Genomic DNA, 21,915 nt, shown 5'->3' on the forward strand with positions numbered 1-21,915 from the left:
ATCTTTTCTTGAAAGGTGCTATATGACTAAATTTACTTTTTTACTACACACTAAAAAGCATGAATTTGTAACATTTGAAAGAGTCATTAAATACTTATGGTGCTCTCACACTTGCACAAAACCTCTGAAAAAGTCCTGAAATTTTCTTGGTGAGCTGTGTGTGAACACAAACAGCCAAATTTTCCATTCCAACTTTACCCAGAATTTTTCCTGACAGCCCCATAGTAACATGTTCTGCATGAGGTCAGGGTGAGCTGATGTGATAGCAGGAAATATTCAGGGTAAACCACCATAAGTGAGCAGTAAGGTTTAGTGATGTTTATATCCTGCGACTGGCACACAAACTTTGAGTGTATGTGTGCGATTAGTGCGATCACAATGAAAGTGAAGAAACTACTTCATTGTGATTTCTGATAGACAAATATGTTCTTTCCAGTTCTTTCATTTAAGGCTTACTAAACAACTTTTAGGGCAGATTTTCCGATCAAAACATAGAACAGTCATCAGACTGACACGTCACATCTCAAAGTCAATCATTTGGAGACAAGATTGTAATTTTCAAGTGATGATGTGCATTTCAAAGTAGATTTGCTTGTTATATTTTTGTCTTTTTAGGCCATAGAAAGTATTTTGTTGTGGTGGAATGGCCAATGGTTGGTGAGGGAGGGGCTCACTTTGTAAAACAAGTATGAAACATATTTGAGTTTCTGAGTGAAACATTAACAAGCCAAAGAAAGCGCCCTCCCGTCCGTGCGAACACAGAGCCATGATCAACAAATTCAGAGGGGGTTTAACTTAATTAGATTTTTAGGAAGTCAACTACACACTATTTTGTGTACTAGGGTATATTTTTTTAAAGATTCATTTTTGGGCTTTTTGGGCCTTTAATGGAGAGATAGGACAGTGGATAGAGTCAGAAACCAGGGAGAGAGAGCAGGGAGTGACATGTGGGAAGGGTGTGAACCTGGGCTGCCTGCTTGAGATGACAGCCTCAATACATGGGGCGCGCGCCCTAACCATTGCGCCACCAGTGTGCCCCTACTAGAGTATATTTGATGTATTGATTTTCAGAATGTTGCATTTTATGCTTTAAAAATTGTGAATGGTTTCAACTACACACTGCAGAGTTAATATACAAGCAAAAATTGACTTTATAGCATCCGACTCTGACACTTTGTCCACTGATTCCTGATTCTTGCCTGAGTTAAAGCCTGGTTCAAACAAATTTTGTCAGACAAAGTTTCTTAATTAGCACACACTGTATTGTAGTTAATGTTTTTATAGCTCGTCCATTTAGATTTTAAGAAGGATAAGAGTTATACATAATAACAGGTGTGGCTGATCTGACTGATGTGCGGTCGCGTTGTAGCTGTTTGTCAGGAGGCTTAAAGCCCGTCTCAGCTCCACCTCTGAGCCTGTTAATAGGTTGACTGAAAGCTAGTTTGAGACAGCATTTCCAATATGGCGACCACCATGGATGGGATTCAATAGTCCACTTCACAAACCAATGTGTGACATCACTGAGACTATGTCCTCCATGTTTTATTTTACAATCTATGGTGTCGAGTCCATTATTGACCAAGCCTGGACTGAAGTCATACAAGGGAATGCATAGAGCATCCTTTAATTTAAAAATAAAAAACCATGTACGGACTCCCGAACGTCTATCCCATCACTTATCCACCATAATAGTTCCGAAATTAAACTCAAAAACTGAGGTACGAACCAAACCTCTGTGAACATACAACCCTAATAAATAACCATTGTTTTAATGTGCATGCCTATTTTTTTCTCTTTACATTTGGATTAATATAACAGCATAGTCAAATTCTTATTATGTGATCACATACCTAGCCAATAGAGTTTATTCTAAACCTGATTTGATATTTGTCCCTAATATTTGATGGTGAATCTGAGAAAGGAAGGCGGAAATAAAAACAGATCTAATATATCAATAAAATAATAATAGCCTCCTTCTCCTAATATCCACATCCTTCACAATTCCGCAACCGTTCCTTGTCCCCCAATAAAGTGTTTACACTTCCTTATTTAAGTAAATATGGCCGCACAAAAACCTAACACAACTCCTATGCAAACTTTGAAGCATGTAAACCTATCTTTTGAGAATTAGAGGCTTACTGTTGATATGTCATACTGTATGTAAGTGGGGAATCACCTAGCTTTATTAGTGAACATAAAGTGGTGATAGGTAAGGAGCCCCTGAAGTCCCAAAGAGTGAAAAAAATATCTTGGTTAATATCTTGTGTGCACAAAAAAATAACTTGTGGGAACAAGATAATTACATAATCCATTCTGAAGTATTCTGACGAAACAGCTCTGATTTCTCTGTTAAGTAACCCGCTGGTTGAGTGGGGTGATAACAACCCTCTGGAGAGCCATACAAAGAAAACAGAGGAAATTGTATTCAGTTTACTATCTGATGCTCACAAAGCCACTATTTTCATTCATAATGAAACAATCAAGCAAGCGTCATCTTATAAATATTTGGGTGTAATGACTGACCATCTGTTGTCCTGAAAAGTTCACATTGATTGTATCTATAAAAAGACAAAACAAAGAATTTATTACCTCCGCAGACAGAGATCTTTTGGGGCGAGACAACAAATTCTACTTTTGCTCTTTACTTCAGTGATTGTAAGTGTCCTACATTGCTGCTATACCTCATGGTCTATTTGTCTGTCTTTAAAGTCTAAAATGCTCTAACAGTTAAACATCTGTTCAAATATTGTATTCTAAACAATGCAAAGACTTTATGAGTCAGCCTATGATAAAAACATGTTATGGCTGGCTAACAGCTTCGCCTCGGAAACTAACCCCGCTCTGAACACAGAATATAAACTATTGACATCAAACTGGAGATACAGGGTCCCAAGTTTTAAAAAGGTCAGACTGTAACACTCTTTTGTTGACAAGTCAATACAAAAATTTAATGCAGAGCTGAATCCCAGATCAATTAAGGCCTCTGAATAATTGTCTGGTCTTTGAATGTTGTGCCAAATGTTTGAACCTTTGTATCTTGTCTTAATGTTGATGTTTGCAAATGTGATGCAAGACAAATTTGCATCACAGACAAAGTTATTTCAAGTCAATCTTAAAATCAAATCACATGTAAGATAATAACTTAAAAAAAATGTTTGTATTATTTGCTAGATAGGGGATTGGTTGAATAAGTTATTTCTTAAGAAGTGCATATAAGTATGGCTGATGTTTAGTGATAGTGTGTATTAGTTATAGGCTATCAGTGAATTAGACTATTAAGTTAAATGAAAAAAATATAAACAGTAGCCTATTCATGTTTAGCTGTAAGGTCAACAGTGTTGGCCGATGTAAAATCATTTTATCAATTAGTAGTGGAAAGACCGGGACCACGGGCTTGAATACTGCGCTCTGATTGGTCCAAACGCAGAACTCGTAATGTTCAGCGCTCCCATATAAACCCATGCAGACCTAACATCGGTTCTAGCTGTCATGCAAGTCAAAAGGATAGTAAGGAGTCCAGTGTAGTGTAAGCTTGTAGCGTGCTTGAAATATCCTACATCTGTTCTGTTTCCTGTGCTGCAGAAGCTTTTGGAGCAGTATTCTTATGAATTACACACAGAGCAGGAGCCGTCTCTTTGCATTTAGTTGTATCTGTGTTGAAAGGACGATGCCTTTGAGAACCGGACTTTTTCTCCTGATGGTGCTAAACGCATCTGCATATGAATTGGATCAGAACGAGTCTTATTCGCCAAGAAGAGCACGCTTTTCTGCCAATAGCCCTAGTAAGTAACACGCCGCTTCCATTTGCATAAATCACAGAGTGCACTGCTTGCTTTCTATAAAGACCATTTCCACAATGCACAGAAAAACCTACATTTGCTCGTTCACAATGTGGATATTTTTACCCCACACATGTATGTTTTTGGCCTGTGCACCCATTTCTGTGAAAACGAGCGCTAGATTCAGGGAGAATGTTGCAGGATTAACGCTGTGGTTTTGCCGGTGTCCTGCCGGCAACAGATGAGCATGGAGCTTGGTGCTGACACCTGAGAGCGCAGGCTGTGTCATGCTGATAGTCTCTTTCTCATGGCTTTGGCTGCTGCATAGATCCCTCTGTTCAGAATTACAGTGGACTTGGAGCGGAGCTTTTAGTGCATAAAAGATAAAGCTTATGGTAGCCTTCCTGTGTTGCCTTCAAGTCAAAAAAAGAAGTAGGATACATCAGATTTTTTTTTTTAATATGCCTCTGAAAAGATACAATTTAGGCTGTCAAATGTAATCCTTTTAGTTTCTTATACTGTACATAAAAAAAAAGAAATAACTGTCAAAATCCCTCATAGTGAGCAACAAGGAATCATACTGCGTACCACATATCTGCAGTTTTGTTCTAATGTTTTTGTTAATACAGAGGTACAGCGCTGTGAGAAAATGCAGTGTGTAAAAGAGATGCTGAATACCTTTCTGCAGGAATTGCTTCATCATCATACGAATTGCAGCTCACTCTTTATTTTGAGAACAATCTCTGGTCCCTGATGGCAAGCAGACTTTATCTGACTGTGCAGGTCAACATGGGGCCCCAGATTCAGGAGTCTGCCAAGTAGGCTTAGGCTCTGCGGTGACATTTCTTAATGGTTATTACAAAGGGGTTTGGAGTCAGGCTGCTTGCCATTTCAGTGGATTCTTGGATGAAGAATTATGAGAAGTCAACTTTATGTATTCACTTATTTTCAGATTATGTTTAATAGCTCTGTTTTGGTGTAACCTTTAAGAGGGATTGTATGTTCTTTGAGCTGAACTTGTTATGGTCATGTTCTTCTTTTGAAAAATAGACTGAGGGGATTTGTGATGTTGCAGCATGGATACTTGATAGGTTTTTAGAAAGATAGGAATGAGTATTACCTGTAGATTGGTCAGGCTAATAAGTCACGTGGTTATTCTAAATTGAATATGATTTTTCTGTATGTGTATCCATGTATCTTCATTGGATCAATTCTGGATATGTAACTGGACTATGAATTTTGCTCGGTTTAACTATATATAGAATATTTAAGTGGTTTGAATGAAGGTTTCTTAATTCAGCTTTCTGTTACAGTTTTTAAAAGAAATTGATCCCAACATGTGTTTTTATGTGTGTCTGTTTGTATGCCAGTGGTACAAATGTATTTTTGTGTGTGTCGACAGGCATGCCAACAATTTTCAGGAAACTCTTTGGTATTTCTGGTACTGTTCATCCAAGCTCTGCTGGAAAGAACCAAACAGTGGAACAAAGGTCCTTGCCAAGAGAAAATTGCACTTTTGCCAAATAGTGTGTGAGACTCCCAGTTGTAAGGTGTCCAATCTCCAGTCAAGTTTGACCTGAGTGACTGTATGTCTTTTGTGAATCACCAAAGTATGAAACTTCTCTTTTGTCGGCCACATTTCTGAGCTGAAACCCTGGCAACCTCTTGTGTAATGAGCTCAGTGAGTGTACAGTGATTCCCAGTGAAGCTACTGTTGGCTCCCCTGCTGATGGTCCATTCTCTGTGCCCACAGCAGATGTGGCACGCTGTCTCAACAGTGCCCTCCAAGTTGGCTGCGGAGCCTTCGCCTGCCTGGAAAACTCGACTTGTGACACTGATGGCATGCATGACATCTGCAAGTCTTTCCTATACAGTGCTGCTAAATTTGACACTCAGGTACACACAGTAATTCATATCAAAAAGATTATATTCTCTCTGTTTCATGGGTGTAACTGTCAGGGTTAGAATGTGTGAAGCATTGCTGTTTCTTTTTTTTTTTACAGGGTAAAGCATTTGTGAAGGAGAGCCTCAAGTGCATTGCCAATGGCATCACCTCGAAGGCATTCCCCACCATCCGCCGCTGCTCCACCTTCCAAAGAATGATATCCGAAGTCCAAGAGGAGTGTTACAGCAAGCTGGATATCTGCACTGTGGCTCGATCAAATCCAGATGCTATTGGCGAAGTGGCACAACTTCCAAGTCACTTCCCAAATAGGTGAGCTCTTCTGCTCCTGTATGCCTTTTCAAAGTTATGAACTGTAGTACACGTTGTACAAATTTTCATTTCAAGTTAGAGATGTTTGACAGGCTATTTAAACCTATTTAAAGAAAAGATGTAGAAATAATGGTTTACCACATTAGTTCTTTACAAGGGAGTACATCTGACAAAGAGGACTCTTGTCCCTGTGTCTAAATCTAGCTAAAAATTACAAATATACTGTACATGACTTGCATGTTGCAAAAAATCTCTTGGACTCCAATTTATGCAGCATAGCAGATGGCTGAATTTGTATTGATTTCCATTTGGTGACCATCTGCTCCTTACATTCTTCTGTACAATGAGAGTAAATGAAACAAGAATATCAAGTTTGCAGGCTATTGTTCCTATTATTCTTGTAATTCATGTAGGATTGCAGTTTGGGAGTGGATACAAAAGGGGGCTAGGAGGGTGGAGCACATGGCTTAGTAGTGACTGAAGAAGGGAAGGTTACTCCCAGTTGCATGACATCAGACTACAGAGTACTGTGCAGATACAGACAAGTACCCACTGAGTGTTAGAAGGTATAACTGGAATATACTGTTGTACATTTGTGTCCTGTTGAAAAGTAAGTCTGTGATGCTTTGTTTGTCCTCCTAGGTTTTACGGTAAGCTGCTACAGAGCCTGATGGACTGTGACGAGGACACGGTGGACCGCATACGGACCAGCATGGTGTCGCGGCTGGGCCCAGAGATGACCATGCTTATTCAGCTGCTGCAGAACAAGCCCTGCCCATCCACTGCTGCGGCTGCAGCTGCTGCCATCCCAACTGGAGTGGAGGGCCGTGGGAGCTGGCGCTGGTCCATGGGTCCCCATATGTACAAGATCCAGCCTAATCTGCGAAACAGAGACTCCGCCAGTCATTTTGGCAAAAAACGCTCAGCCAGTGACAGCTCCTAACTTCCTCTCAGATTCAGAAACTCATCATACTCCGCAAAACATCGCTCCTCTATTCCCTAGGGGTGACAGAATACATTCCTCTGCTAGACTGGAAGTCACAGAAATATGCACCTCTAGGGAATGCCGGAACGCCCATAGAGTCAAATTTGATTGTTGCTATATTGTATATCCCACACTTAGGCCCTTCCATCGACTGTTTTTAAAAGAATCCGCTCACAGTTAGTGTTGAACATGTGGCTGTTGCATCAGTGCGACATGGTCTGAATCCTGAACAAGTCTTTTGATGCCAAGAAAAAAAAAAAAGAAAGAAAAAAAAACAGCCATAGTGGTTCCTGCCTCTAGAGCACAGTATATACATTAAAAGATAAATATTCATAATCTTGACATTTGTTTATGACTAGAAATCAGTAGTTGGATTATTATTAGTTAATTGATAGGAATGAGAATTTATTCGTAGATGTATCTAATATTTCAGCGATGAGACCTGTGAAATTGTGAGCATGAGATGTGGAAATAATCTTCTATTTTCTGGCACTAACACAACAGTTAAATGTACTGTAAACAACGTTATCTGAGACAGCCATAGTTAGCCCTCTAAAAGAGAGTGAGAGCTCATACGGAGGGAGGTCTGTAGAGGTTTCATTATAACCTTTGAGAGGTTACCTTAAACTGACCAAAAAACTACAAACTGCCCTGAATGCTATTCATGAAAAAACCAAAATAGTGTCTAGCTATAGCACTTAGAATTGTTTAGTTTAGTTTTTTTTCTGATGGCAGATGTAGCCATGTTTCGTCCAGGTCATGACCAAGTCTTACTATCAGAAAAAAGTCCATTTTACATATCTTGTATCCAGACACTTGTAATGCATATGACTGTTGAGCTCTTAAGTATACGTGGGACCATGTTTAATGGAATCTTTATATGTGTTTTTAACTGAGCGTGAAGCAGTAGTGTATGTGCAGGAGCTGATAGGCACATTCACCCATGAGACTGAGAGCAGCCATCTTCTTGGACCGATGGTCACAGCTCTCTGAGGTGAATTTATGACATACACACTGACTTCGAGATTAAGAATGACTATTTAAAAAAAGCCTTGTTGGAATGATATTTATTTTCCTACTATATTATTTAATGTTTGTTTTTTTTAATGCATTTTATTGTGGTTTTAATTAGTTTACAGGTTTAAAAACAAGTTCAGACATGGCTCCTATTTGAACATGAGCTCTATGCCAAAAAAAAAAAAAGTGAGCTGACACTCAGTGACTGAATGGGACCCATGTCATGACTCTGTGCTGGCCATAGGGGAACAAGGTTGGTCATTCAAGTCAGGTGATCTTCTTCCTGGTGTTACAAGGGACCACAACATTACAATAGCTTCATTTTGACACATTTTCTGGTTGGGGGAAAAAAATGTTTTTTATGCAGCTGCTAGATGAGCCTGTTAAGTACTGGAGGTTTTGTGCTAGTAACTGAGGATTTACCAGGTATGATCACAGTTAAACAAACACCAGAATCAAGCACCCCCTAGACAGTTTTCTTTATCTTTTACTTATTTGCTGCTATCCCTTAATGCTTTTGATGTGTAAATTCTGATTGCCCAGATTACATAAAGAGATAGAATCAATGCAAAAAACACAACGACAACATTAGTGTTCCCACCTAAAGACAGCCAGAGGAAGAAAAACTAACAAAGGAAAATGTGTGGAATTTTCAACATTATATTTACTCTATAGAACCCAGTATATCTCAGGTCCACATGTTTGCACTGTTATTTAGCTACAGACAAGCAGCACAAGCCGGAATGAAAAAGCTCACAATATGTGTGAAGTTATTTACAGACAGCTGTCACTGACCAGACTCTTGATGCACTATCAGGGATTTCATTTAGTTTGAGCTTCATTGATGGATTAGGTGAATATATTGACAATGACACTCAGGATATCTCAGCAGGTAAAAGCCCACCTTAATATATTTAGCTACACTATAACATTGCATGCACCAAAACAACTCCCACCCCCCACCCCCAACTTTAGGTTTTGGCAAAAACAAAGTGCTGAGCCAATGTTAGTGTTTAAATTGCAGTTTGTTGCGTTATATATTTGTTAGTGCTACTGCCAACCATTGAAACTGTATCTTGGAAGATAAAGCAGGTAGCTGTAAAACTTATTGGTGGAGCAAAACAGAATCAAGCTAAGACGTTAACATAAAAATGAATTGATTAGATCATCTTAATTGTCACAATGCATGATCAAGCGGTTTGAGTCTGTGGTGGACAGATACTCAATTTTAGTATCATGTAGGTGCATCCCTAAATATTTGTAACCACACATCAACATCACCAAGAAGTCCAAGTAGACCTCTTCCATTAGGCAGTGAGCTCTCCAAAGTACAACACATGAAATTTGATCATATTTACTTACAAGACTGTATGTTATATGGTGTATGATGATCAAGACAATCACTCAATTAGTAGATCGATGGAGAGCAGTGGTCACTGAGAAGGGTCTTCATGCTGGTGTTTGATTTATATATACCTGTTAGATGCTGGTGTTCAATTAAAGAATCAGTGGGCTAAGTGAGTTTTGGAGTAATGTGGAAATATTTGCACACATCGAAAATGCAATTTAGAGATTAAGTGGACAGGGCTGGGTTCAACTCACTATCAATAAGTTTGACTCAGAAAACATGTTTTTTTAAATATTGGAACCTATTCAGCTACCTTAAGAAATATGTTATTGAACAATTGTAAGAGGTTCTGCTTGCCTAGTTTGGGTTATTGTTGCAGTTTTTACTCTGACTCCTTGAAATGAATTGAACCCAGTCCTGTTTGATGAAATATAAGTTGTCCTGGACGGATAAGAGAGCAGAGACCAGAAAAAAAGAGATGTCAGTGTCTATCCAATAGCTATGTTAAGAATTCCAAACTATGCAATAATCTCATATATGGAGGATTCACTGCAACACAGAAATTGATCTTTATTTCATTCAGTGCCAGCTAATGCTGTGTTAATAAAGCAGCATGTTTGCTTTCACACTGCACTCACAGTGTGAAGGCCAAGCTCATCTCTTTTGATTTCTGTTTTTTTTTTTTTTTTGTAAACCGGTGTTTCTTTTTGTTCTGTGAATATGATCATTTATTTAGTGTCTTTTAATGCGAAAGGGCAGCAGTTCTGAAGGAATCACATGAGAGTTTAAGAGCTATAGTCACACTGTAAAATATCCTAGCTTACTATTTTATGTTCAATATGCACTTTGCATCTTAACCACTAAAAGGGCATTGAAACATTCAGCACATGTGCAATCCAGACATGTTTTATTTACCAAGTGAATAGAAATTTGTCTGAAATATTTTGCAACCTGAAGGGTCAGGGCTTCTTCATGTACTATTGATACATAATGTCTGTATCTTTGTTGTCCATGGGTAAATCCAAAACCCAACAGCTGCTGCTAAACTGTTACTTCCCTGTGTGATGCTGGTCCAGATGCCTGGAGGTACTCTGATCAGTCAGCACACAGTGAGCTCAGCATCAGTCCACATCTACTTTTTTTTATGTCTCTCCATGTCTTCATATTTATTTTCTATGAACATTCTTTGTGTCAAATATATTTGGCAAGGGCAAATTGACTGTTTCCTCATCAAGTCAAGTGTAATGGTAATTTCAGAGAATGTACCTGTATACTGAATGTCTGTTTCGACGAGAACATGCCCAAGTCAGTCCACACATGAAGGCTGTTAGGAGAAAAAAAAAAGTGAATGAATTGAGTTACTTTCTGTTTAGTTTAGGGGTGCTTAAGGTGGTACTGGAGCATTATTAAATCGACCTTTGGTGACTTTTGTGAAACAATTTCTCCTGTCAACACCCTCACTTCTGGCACTTCATGGTACTCTTTCCTCTCAAGACTTGAAATATATATATATATATATTGATAAATGTTGTGCTTAAACAAAATCAAAAAGCTTCAGTGACTTTAAGTTTATTTTGTATTCATATATATATATATATATATAAATATATAAGTGACAGTTATTTTACTATCAGATTCAAAAAGGATTTAAGAAGATAACAATAAAGTTCTTGATGCTATGTAACGCATGATTGACCCTTGTGAATCACTTGCACTTTAAAATATACCCATTTACATATATACCCATACTGTGTATATGTTTGGGTTTTTCCTCTGTACTGAAAAGTCATGAAAGATACAAATGCATCAATTGTGTGTCTTTTGCTGATAAGAAATAAAATATGTATCATATCTGGCATATGGTATGAAATATTTTGCTTTGCTCTTGTTTCACTCATTTGAATAAATCATCACCTCCATAGTTGTATCAACATCAATTTTACAAGTTGTTGCCTTTAAAACCTTCCGAAAGATTCCTCTATCCCAACATCCCAACATCTATGGTTTACTTGATGGAAAAAGGGGGGAAACTGAGTAAAGTGGCATGATCCTTATTGGTTATTCAAGTTTAGACATGCTTATATGATACTATGGTTTTTCAGTATTGCATTAAAAATATAACTGTCCCTTAAGATATTTGGCAACATGGAAACATGTCATAATTCTCCCCAAGAACCACGAACCACATCAAGATTTGAGGACAAACTGCTGTCAATGATTATATCCAAGGCATATCATATCAAAGACATGAAAAATAAAATCATGCACAGGTTAGTCATCTTCACAAAGACCAGGAATCGTTTCTCAAAAGCCTGCATCAAGGTGTTTTAAAACTACATCTCTAAAACTCGGATATAAACTCAAGAAAAAGCTTTTTAAAAAAGTCAAGATACTCTATACTAATAGATTGAAATGTAATGCACAGCACTGGTTCTAGGACATAACTCCTAGAAAGGGGCTAAACAGAAACCCCTTTTCTGGAGTTACCTGGGTTGAGAGGCGTCAAGTGGGTGTGAGGACACTCAAGTCCCCTGCTGAATATTGTTGTGTTTGAATTCTCAATGCAACTCTAAGTTGTGGAGAGGAAAGCGCTTAACGTTTGTGCATATGCACCAAACAGCTGTTAAGAGTATGTGGCCTCTTAGTTTCTGGTTGATGTCCTGGGAAATGTTCCACCTGGACAGACCTGGTAATCCTAAACGTGTAAGGGGAGTGAACTGGGAACATCTTGCTGATGTCAGAGTTCAAAGCCTTGATTTGTTGAAGTGGCTTCAAGGAGTCATGGCTGGAACTTGACAGAAACTTGTGACAGAAACCTCCAAACCCATTGGTGGACACTGGTGGTAAAGGAAGCCGTCACGCTGAGGACTTTGAGTTTAGTTAGCCCAGGGGTCTTCGTAAGCATCAGGCAGGGCCTGGGTGGTTGAGAGAGCTGTGGATTCCATGGCTGTGGGAGCAAAACACAGGTGGTCAATGAATTCAGGGAGGCTCTGGAGAAGGACTTTTGGTTGGTGTCAAGGAAGTTCTGGCAAACTGTTGCCAGGGCTTGGCTCGGGCTGTCTTCCCTAAGGTAGGAGAAGTGTTAACCCTGACTAGGGATATTTTGTAGCAGTGGAAATAGCACATTGAGGAACTCCTGAACCCAAACAGCAAGAACTTTAATTAGGAAGAAGAGTTTGAAGATAAAGGGGAAACACTGCCTACATCCTTGGCCGAGGTCGCTGAAGTAGTTAAGAATCTCTTCAAAGTTGAGGTGCCAGTTGTAGATGAGTTGATGATATGCCTCTTCAGTGCCGCATTGATGTCAAGGGCAGTGTGTTTAGAAAGGCAGACCAACAAGTTAATTCCCATTTTTAAAAAGGGGGACTGAAGGGTGTGTTCCAACTATCAAAGCATCACACTATTCAGGCTTCCAGTTCTTCTTCCCCAGGGTGCTGGAAAGATACACATTAGATATGGAAACAAAGTCCAGGGTTGTACCTTGACATTTATTCTTTTTGTGATTATCATAGACAGGAAGTTAAGACCCAGCCAGTGTGGGACCCTCAGAAATTCAACTCTGCTTTTTGCAGATGATGTGGTTCCATTCGCTTCCAAAAACTGTAACTGAACTTCAACACTTAAATGGTTTGCAGCTAAGTGTGAGGAAGCACCTGAAAGTCTGATGAGATCATTCTCAGCCGAAAAATGGAGAGTTCCAATTAACATCTATAATTATGAGCTTTGGGTAGTGACACAAATACAATCCTCTATTCCTTCTCTTCAACAGAAGGCAGCTGAGGTGGTTCATACATCTGTTAGAGATGCCTTTGGGGCACCTTGCTCTTGGTTTTTCAGGCATGTTCAACTAAGAAGAGTAACCAGATTAGACCCAGAGATCGTTGAAGGGAATGTATCACAGCTGGCCTGGAAACATCATATGATTCTGCTGTAGGAACTTCAAAAAATTGATGTGGAGAAGGAGGTCTGGGCTCACTTGCTTAGCCTGCTGCCATCGCCAACAGGCCCAAGGTAAGCAACAAATATGTTGATGGATAAAATGTAGAAGTTTGAAATCTATATATTGAATTGTTTGCAGTAATATTTTGAGTCCTGACTCTGGCCTGTAAGCTCCTTAAATGGAAGCACAATTTTTAGTAAAGCAGGGATTGGGGAGAGACAAAAATGACTTCCACATGAGAGTATGTGATCTCAAAGCCTACACATGTATTCTGCAGTCCAGGTGGGGCTTTCTAGCATAGAGATGCCTTTTACAAATCCATATTAACAGTCTCCAAACACCACGTGGCACTGATGACAAAAAAATAGGGTCCTTGAAATACATTCTTAACTGTCCAATACTACAATGAACACTATAGTAATGGACCTACATTTTCTATATCTAAAATGTCAATGTGTCATTGTCGTTGCAAAAACACATGTTTTTGTGTTGAATTGTTAATTTTAAAATGTTGTCAAATTCTTTATTTAAGCTCATATATCTGTTTTATCTTGTTGTGATTTAGATATACAGGGTACTACTCAAACTAATACAGATCATATTGCATTACTTTCTGATGATTGTGGACTATACTTTACTCTTATTTTAGTTCTATTTTAGTTTTTGGTCTCCACCAACTCCAGATAAAAAAAATGGATTTATTTAGCTTCTAAATGCTCCACTATTTTATATTGATCTGCTAGTCACTTACTTTGTCTGTCAGCAGTTCAATACTGGTAAAATACACTTAGATTGAGGACTTTTCCCCTTGAGCACAGTTAGGGCCCGTTGAGAGCATATAAGTCAGTATTACATTAAAACATTGACTTGTTTCTTTCAGCTTTGTTTGGTAGTTTTATAACTAAATTAAACGATTCATAAATGCATTGTTTTTTTATAATATACTCCCAAATATCAAAGTCTTTCCACTGAATTGTGAAGTGGCACCTCTACTAAACACAAATCACTTACACATAACACTGCTATCTTTAACCACATGACTTCAGTATGTGTGACAAATCATGCAGGCCCCATGGAGGAATAATTGGAAGATGAAGGACATAGCGAGCACCTCCTGATGAAAATGAACTTTCCTAAACTTCAGCACAAACGAGCTGAAGCTGCAGAGTGCCTGTTTGGTTGGAAGAGCCTGAGGAAAAGAGGGTGCAGAATGCGAGAGGCTCCATGGACGCTAATCTCAGTCAGAGGCAGATATAATTTCATGCCTATTTAGAGAAGAGTCCTGAAGGGATTTCTCATCAGCCGCTCTCCAGTCTCATGGATAGGTGATGCAGCAGCTCTGCACACAGATTCTATCATTGCCTTCTTTAAAGAGATATTCACTCCTAACTCATCGATTAAATTAGCACAAGCATGATGGACAAGAAGGAACACTTTTGAATTTTTCCATATGGTCAGTCTGTCTCTCACTGAGTCTGTTTGCACAGTTCCATAGCAGCAGCTTTGTAGTGGGCAACTTTTGCAAAGCAATTTGGATGGAATTACTGCTTTCAACACAGAGAAACATCTTGTTGCCAGGAAACATTTGAACAGATTTTTGACCCTGTCTCTTCACGTTGTTGCCTGTTGCTTGGACTGCTGCCAAGTGTATAACCACCCTGACAATCACAACCAGAGAAATAATGAATAATGATGAAATTAGAATACAATTATGGAGATTTAATTCATACCATCTGCTTCTGTTTTTTGTACAATGTTCAGGCTTTATAAAGCTGGTAATGAAACAGTGCTTCATTTGAGCTACAAGATACAACCCTTATGGTACATTCTACTTTAAATGAATGTACCTTCTGCACCTGCATTTCTTTAAATCACATCTGTCTGCAATATGATATATGAGCAATTAATGTATGCCAATTCCTCAGAAGTAGGAATTGGGTTGGTGATGTTGTTCTCCTTGGACTAACAGAACAACCCTGCAGTCAAAGATCATAAATGACCATGAAGCTTCTGCCTACAAGATGCAGTAAAACACACAATGACCCACAAAAAGGGTCATTGTTTGTCATTGTTTCAACTTCTTGATTAAATTGTGAGGGAAGGGAGCAATGTATCCATAGTGCATGCATGGTGTCAGCAATTTGATGGGACATATGAACAATGCACTGTGGTTAGTGTGGTACGGCAATCGCCCTCCCTTCTCCTAGTGTGTTTTATATTCATTATGTCCTTCTCTTTCCCATGAAACTTGTGGCATATTCATCAGCAGTGTGACAAATTAGATGTGCAGTGAAATGGAGTAAGACTGAGAGCAGTGGAAGATTAGATCCACTCCAATCTTACCCAGCAATCACTATCCCTTCATTTCTGTGGGGAAATACCAAAGGACGGGAAAGAAAATTAGATCAAATTTTACTGAACAAAGCGCTGAAGTGGCAGGGGAAAGAGATGAAACAGAGCATTTTCCATTTCTGCCAAAGCATCTCCAGATTTGTCTTGGAATCAAAAGCAATGCAGTTTGTGGTTTGGGTAAGCTGTACACATTTACTCTGCTGCACAGATGCACATAAAATATAGGTATATAGACGACTAAAGTAATATGTTCATTGTTTTGGTCACCATATTTTTAATTTGCACAACAATATTTTCTTTGTGCACCTGATGTCAGATTTAGCCGATACAGTTGATGGAGCCAATTGAGCATCATATCTGGTCACTTCACCAGTGCAGTTGAAATGCTCTTGAACGCTCTCAAATGTTGCTTTCTCTTCAGCACCTGGCTGTTTTAACAGCTCTCCACATCATCATTCAACATAGGAAAAGATAGGCAGCTTTTCACCATGTCAAGTTACACCCAATGTTGTTTAAGTTTGGAACAGAGATGATTTATTTATTTTTCTCAATGCACAGAATGAGAAGTATCTTAGCTTTTTTTTTATACTTTGTTCCTTGCTTGTATTCAATCTGATTTTGAGTAAGTTTGAAAAGAAGCTTCTGATCTTTTAGAGGAAAAAAAATAACTTTGACCCTAACATAAAGTATACAATTCAATAATCTGCAGGACATTGTGTGACTCTAAGAAGGGATTTCCTTACACTTATTGATCGTCAAGTGTTCACAAACCTATCCTTTAACAATAGCCATTGGAATGAACACAGTGTGACAGAGACATCTAGTGGCTTAAAACAGGTTACACCAATTTCTTAAATCAAACCAGAAACACATATTCCATGTTATAAGAAAAATCTAAAAGAGCTCAACTGTTTAGCCAAAGTGTTTATTATGAAGCATCAGTCTGTAAGACAAGTGAAGAATACGTTATTGTTACTTTTAAATAAGAATCTAAAGGTAACAGGCAGTTACACATCTCTATAGAACCATTATGTCATGGCTCTCTCACTCTGGCTCCCTCCTGATTGAGGTTCATTCCTTTCACCTGCACACCAGCTTTCCATCTCCTCATCAACTCAGCAGTATATATACCCCAGCTCTCCATCCACTCATCGCCAGATCGTTGTATCATCTACCGCGGTAAACTACGGCTCAGGCTAAATTAAGATTTTGAAAAACCTTTGATATTAATCTTTTGTGCTTGTTTTGGTGTTTGAGTCTCACCCTGTTTTTTCCTTTGCTTCAGTATCACCATTCACCCACCTGCCTTCCTGCTCAGCCATCTGCCTCAACCTGCTCTCTGGACTCAAAACTGCTCAGCCACACTCACACCCCTACTCTGGTCTGGTCAGCCTTCGTTCCCCTTCACTCTGCTAACCTCCAGAATCTTCAACCCATCTTCATCTCCATTTGCCACAATAAACCTCATTACCAATCAACCCTTCTGTTTATGTGTCCTGCATCTGGGTCCTAAATTCACTGGTCGTAACACATTATCCTTTATACTATTATTTTTAATAGACGGCACAGGGGTTAAACATGATGAAACACAATTTTGAATTCCTATTGACACTCTTTACACATTTCCAGTCGTATTACTACCAGGAAGCCCAAAGTAGATCAGATTAGATTAGAAAACTTTATTGATCCCCAGTGGGGAAACTCATTTGTCACCTGGTCAATTCATACACACAACAAACAATACTGACAGTACATCACCATACACAACAAGTAAATAAAAAACAAACACCACTGAAACCATTTGAATAATCATGTACAGCCATGAGTCAGAAACACAACTTAAAATATTCATTAAAATATTTAATCACAGGTTTACATGCCTTAATAACGTTGATTAAACTTGATCTCCATGTGGAAGGGAAAATACAAACAAAAACTCAAAAATGTGTTTAAAATTAGAATTAGATCAGAATTGATCATATAGTCACCCTACATAAACTCTTTCTCTGTGTCAGCTTATCCTAATTTATGTGTGAGGAAAATCTTTCTTTTTAGTTTCTGGGGAATCAGAGGTCAATGAAAGACGCCGAGCTGTAGTTTATGATTTCCTCAACATAAAACCTGTGTGGACACAGCTTGTCATTGGGTGGGATGACCTGTAAGTCCCCTCACAGCAAATCCACACACTGATGCAATAGCTTGCATCTTTAAGCTTCATAGTCTCTGTGTTAACCACAATGCATAACTTTGACAATATAAAAGAACTCTCAAACATCACTTGAATAAATAAGTCTAACTGAAACATCTCCCTCTGTGTGTGACTAAAGATGTCATTGTCACATAACATTTTGTGGAGTGTCTTTAGTTGCATATTGGCCATAGAAAGGCTGGATTCAGTTTCATGCTGTGCATCACGACATTATCTCTTCTTTCAGCTGCTTTCAGCCTTCTATTTAGCTATATGATGAATTAGGGGTATTTTGTGGTTAACAGTACTTAGCTAGCTTCTTGTGTTACAGTGAGGGGGCACACAGTGGAATCAATAGAAAAGGCTTTTAAGGAATTGGAGTCACAGAAACTAAGAGGGAAAATTGCTTCAAGCCTTCAGAGAACACTGCTGGTGTGATTAGGTAATTTACCCATCAAACTGGACACCCTGATATCCCCGAGGTGTCAAACATTTTACAGTTTACTAGAGTTTTTTTCTCCCTCTCTTTCTGCTTTGAAGTTCAGCTTGCTTTGTTTGTCAGTATGAGATGTTCCTGTTTCACTTAAATTCACTGTTGAGTGCCTGGGCAATTTAAGTTTTTAGGTTTTGTTAAATTCATCTTACTGACAGCAAGTTCAAGGATGCAGCTAAGCAGCACATGCATGGGATAAAAATGCAATGCAAATGTGTATGATTATTTCAGTATGTTAAAAAATGCAACTGTACTGGATTTTTAAGATCACAAGGCATGAATCGGTTTTTTTCCCCCACACATACATACATTTCAACTGAAAATACTGAAAACATATAGGTTGGTTTTAAGTATCATGATTATAATGGGACTTTAAAGGTGTAATATACCAGTTTAGATACATTCAGATCCTGTTGCTGTAAACATGAGCCCCAGCATCAAACCAAGACAAGGGTACACAGCATCATCTGAAATTAGCATGAGCATGAGCATTATTTATGGTCAGAAAACACAGTTCTAACTTTCTGTTATGTAGAAAATCACAGAATTAAAACACAATACATGTAAAATTGCACATGTTCAGACAGACTGCATTTCTAAAGACTCCTTACTATTAAGGTGAGAACTTGTCAGTGTTTGAGAACTCAGAAGTGTTGAGCCATGTAGGTCGTGGTCCAGATAAGCTCCTTCAGTATTCCTAAAACATTCAATATGCCTAAAACAGGGAATGTGTCTCATCTGTGCTAAATCTTCTTACTAATGAAAAAGGTGACACATTTTGCCATGTGGCTGTAGACAATCTTAATTTCATTTCAAACCTTTATTTAAGGCTTCATACAATGCAGATATTGTAACTAAATGCTATGGCAAAGCTTGGTAAACTGAGGATGCAAGGTAACGAGTTCATAGTAGAATTTTAGAAAGAATCTTCAGTTACATTAAGCCAGCATAATCCAAATGTATTTGCTGTCTTGTGGAATTTATTTTTGGGACTATGTGATCCTCTTGCAGAATTTATATTTCACTCATGTTGATTTCTAGAAAGTGCTATAGGCCTCTGTTAAAAACGGAATATATAATTTTCTGCTGAAGTATAGAATTCAGTAGAAGGCACAATTCTTATTTAGAACACAGAATCCTCTGTTAGAATACCAAATGTAGAATTTGTGCTTTTTCTTCATTCTACATTCTGGTAAAGGAACTACTTCAGCATTCCAACAGAGAACATTCAAAAACAGGGTTCTATCATTTAAGTTCTAACGGAGGAATCTAAGATATTAGATGATACCCTTGGATTATGAAACAGGTTTCCAGAAGATCCCCTTCATCAGGAACCTCTGAGCTGGGTTTTTCTTGAACATGTTACCCCATGGGTTCAAGGTAGAGCCCGCTTTAAATGATTTATGGTGAAACCAAAAGGTGCTGCAAGGACCCAAAAAAGTTTCTGGGTAAAAAGCTGCAGAATATTGTATGGTTTCATTAGGCTCATTTAATGTTCAGTGTTTGAAGCTCTAGCTGTAAGCTCTGACTGAGTGTTTCACTTGTTTACCTGCTTTTTGTAAAGTGTCTCGAGATAACACTTGTTATGAGTTGACGCTATACAAATAAAAATTGATTGATTGATTGACTTGCTGTGAGGAACCAGTTACTTGCTCTTCGGTTGACTTCCCTTTATCTGCTCTGCTTTAACAACTGACAGAAAACTTGGAACTTTGAAGAACATGTTTTTTTGGTCAACCAGCCAATATCAGAAAATAATAAAACATGCACTGATTAAAGAATATTAGACTTTGATAGTTGATTTAACAGAACTTAATTGTCAGACATGGTTTGAAATGTGTCTTGCATCACAGCGGCCCAATTTGCAAACATAAAAATTAAGACAAGACACAAAGTTACAAATATTTCACTAGACATTCAAACACCAAACAAATATTCAGAGGCCTTAACCGTGCTTTGATCTGGGATTCAGCTCCGCATTCAGTTTTACTATTGACTATAAAGAGATATGTGAGGTGATGTTAAGTATGACAGAACAGGCAACTATGCCGCTTGCAGTGTCAGTAGTCCAGTTAAATTGAAGCCTGAGAAACAGTGCCCTCTGCTGGCTTAAATGGGATTTCTGCAGTACAAAAAGTGGGATTGGAAAAGATTTAACATACAGATAAAGTTCAATAGGTTTTTGAGGGAAAAGCAATGGGATGGATTTTTTTTCACAACACCCATTTTTAAGCCTGGATTTGAATTTCCAGATAATGATGGAGCAAATGCCCCCTACAGTTCAGCTAAAGATTGGCTTATAGAGTATTTATTTCCGTTTCAATAGCGTAATAATAACAATTTCCATCTATACCTTTTTTTCTCTTTACTTTGGGAATTCGCATTGTTATTCCTCCCAAATTTATCAAAAAAATAACTCCAACTTTCGGACAACTTTTTTTCATTATTAAAAAGTAAGTAAGTATTGGCACTAACCAGCACAAAGTGGGGGTATTTCCTTGTTTTTGATTCACAATGGCGAAAATCACAGACAAATTATATGAGGTGAATCATGGTAAGTTCTGATAAATAATTAAAAGTGATCATGACACTGCAATTGTGCATTCAATCATAGGGTTATCTGTTACACGCTCATGTCCTTATACACTATCAGTTCATCCAGAAAAGACCTATCAACATCTCCAAGCACTGCTTTGAAACACTCCTGCCTATAGAGTCCTAAGTGCCACCCATACATCTCCCTGCAGTGGGACAGCAGGCCGTGTCTGTCCTTGTTCCTGTCTGTGTGCACGCGCGCCTCGGCCTCAGTCAAGCATCTCAGGCTGGCGCCGCCGCCTCTCCACTTCCACAACATGAGGGATAAAGTTTCTGTTTGTTGTGGCCAGAGAACACTAATAACGCGCCAGGAAAACAATGTTGATGGTAAAGCTGTTCAACATCACCTAAGATCACTCAACCCCCGAGGACCTGCAGGCTGATTAAGTGGCTTTACTGGGCTGACCAGAAGCGCTGTTTGGGTATACAATGAATACATGAGCTGCTTTTTCATTGAGCTGCAGGTTCATGCATAGCCTCAATTAGCCTACTTGTAATCAAATGTAGCCTATACCGAAATAAGAGTAACCATAAGTATGGTTTGACATTCTTTTTTTATGATCCCATCTTTTTAAAATTCTTACTGGCAGTATGGCAGGTAATCAATGGAAAGTTTTTTTTTCTTGCTGTCTGATTTAAAGAAATGAAGTTCGAATGTTAAAAACATTGTGTCAGCTAAAGTAACGAACCAACACCTTTCCTGTCATATAACCAATAAAAGAATGCTGTTTTTTTTTCAAGTTTCTAACTCCAAAAGCTTAACAATAACAAAAAACTAAAGAACTGAATATTTCTTTTAAATTCTTACATTAGTCTAATTTCCTAATAACCTTCTTAATAAGACCCGCTCACTCAGAGATCAGGCTGTGTGTTAAGTGAGGTGTTTCTGTGTAAGATGAGAAGAAAAGGAGGCTGGCTGTTTGCCAGTGTCCTGCAGAGGGGTGACAGATATATCTCCACCTTGCTCTTTAGCTGGACTGCTGAATGGTTAAATCTTCTCAGG

At 38.5% G+C, this 21,915-nt stretch overlaps 1 protein-coding gene across 1 annotated transcript; it reads left to right on the forward strand.

The window, feature by feature from the left end:
- The first annotated feature begins 3,497 nt into the window (after positions 1–3,497).
- Positions 3,498–11,238, forward strand: stc1 (stanniocalcin 1). Its single transcript, XM_020658017.3, has 4 exons — positions 3,498–3,782; positions 5,533–5,675; positions 5,783–5,994; positions 6,637–11,238. The coding sequence occupies exons 1-4, from the start codon at positions 3,605–3,607 to the stop codon at positions 6,935–6,937; spliced, it is 834 nt and encodes a 277-aa protein (XP_020513673.1). The 5' UTR covers positions 3,498–3,604; the 3' UTR covers positions 6,938–11,238.
- The last annotated feature ends 10,677 nt before the right edge of the window (positions 11,239–21,915 follow it).

The sequence above is a fragment of the Labrus bergylta genome, chromosome 2 (genome assembly GCF_963930695.1).
Source record: "Labrus bergylta chromosome 2, fLabBer1.1, whole genome shotgun sequence".
Lineage (NCBI taxonomy): Eukaryota > Metazoa > Chordata > Actinopteri > Labriformes > Labridae > Labrus > Labrus bergylta.

Coding starts and splice junctions, on each gene's coding strand:
- stc1 (XM_020658017.3), top strand. CDS start 3,605: ATGAATTACACACAGAGCAGGAGCCGTCTCTTTGCATTTAGTTGTATC. Junction 5,676..5,782: donor CTGCTAAATTTGACACTCAG/GTACACACAGTA, acceptor TTTTTTTTACAG/GGTAAAGCATTTGTGAAGGA. Junction 5,995..6,636: donor CCAAGTCACTTCCCAAATAG/GTGAGCTCTTCT, acceptor TTGTCCTCCTAG/GTTTTACGGTAAGCTGCTAC.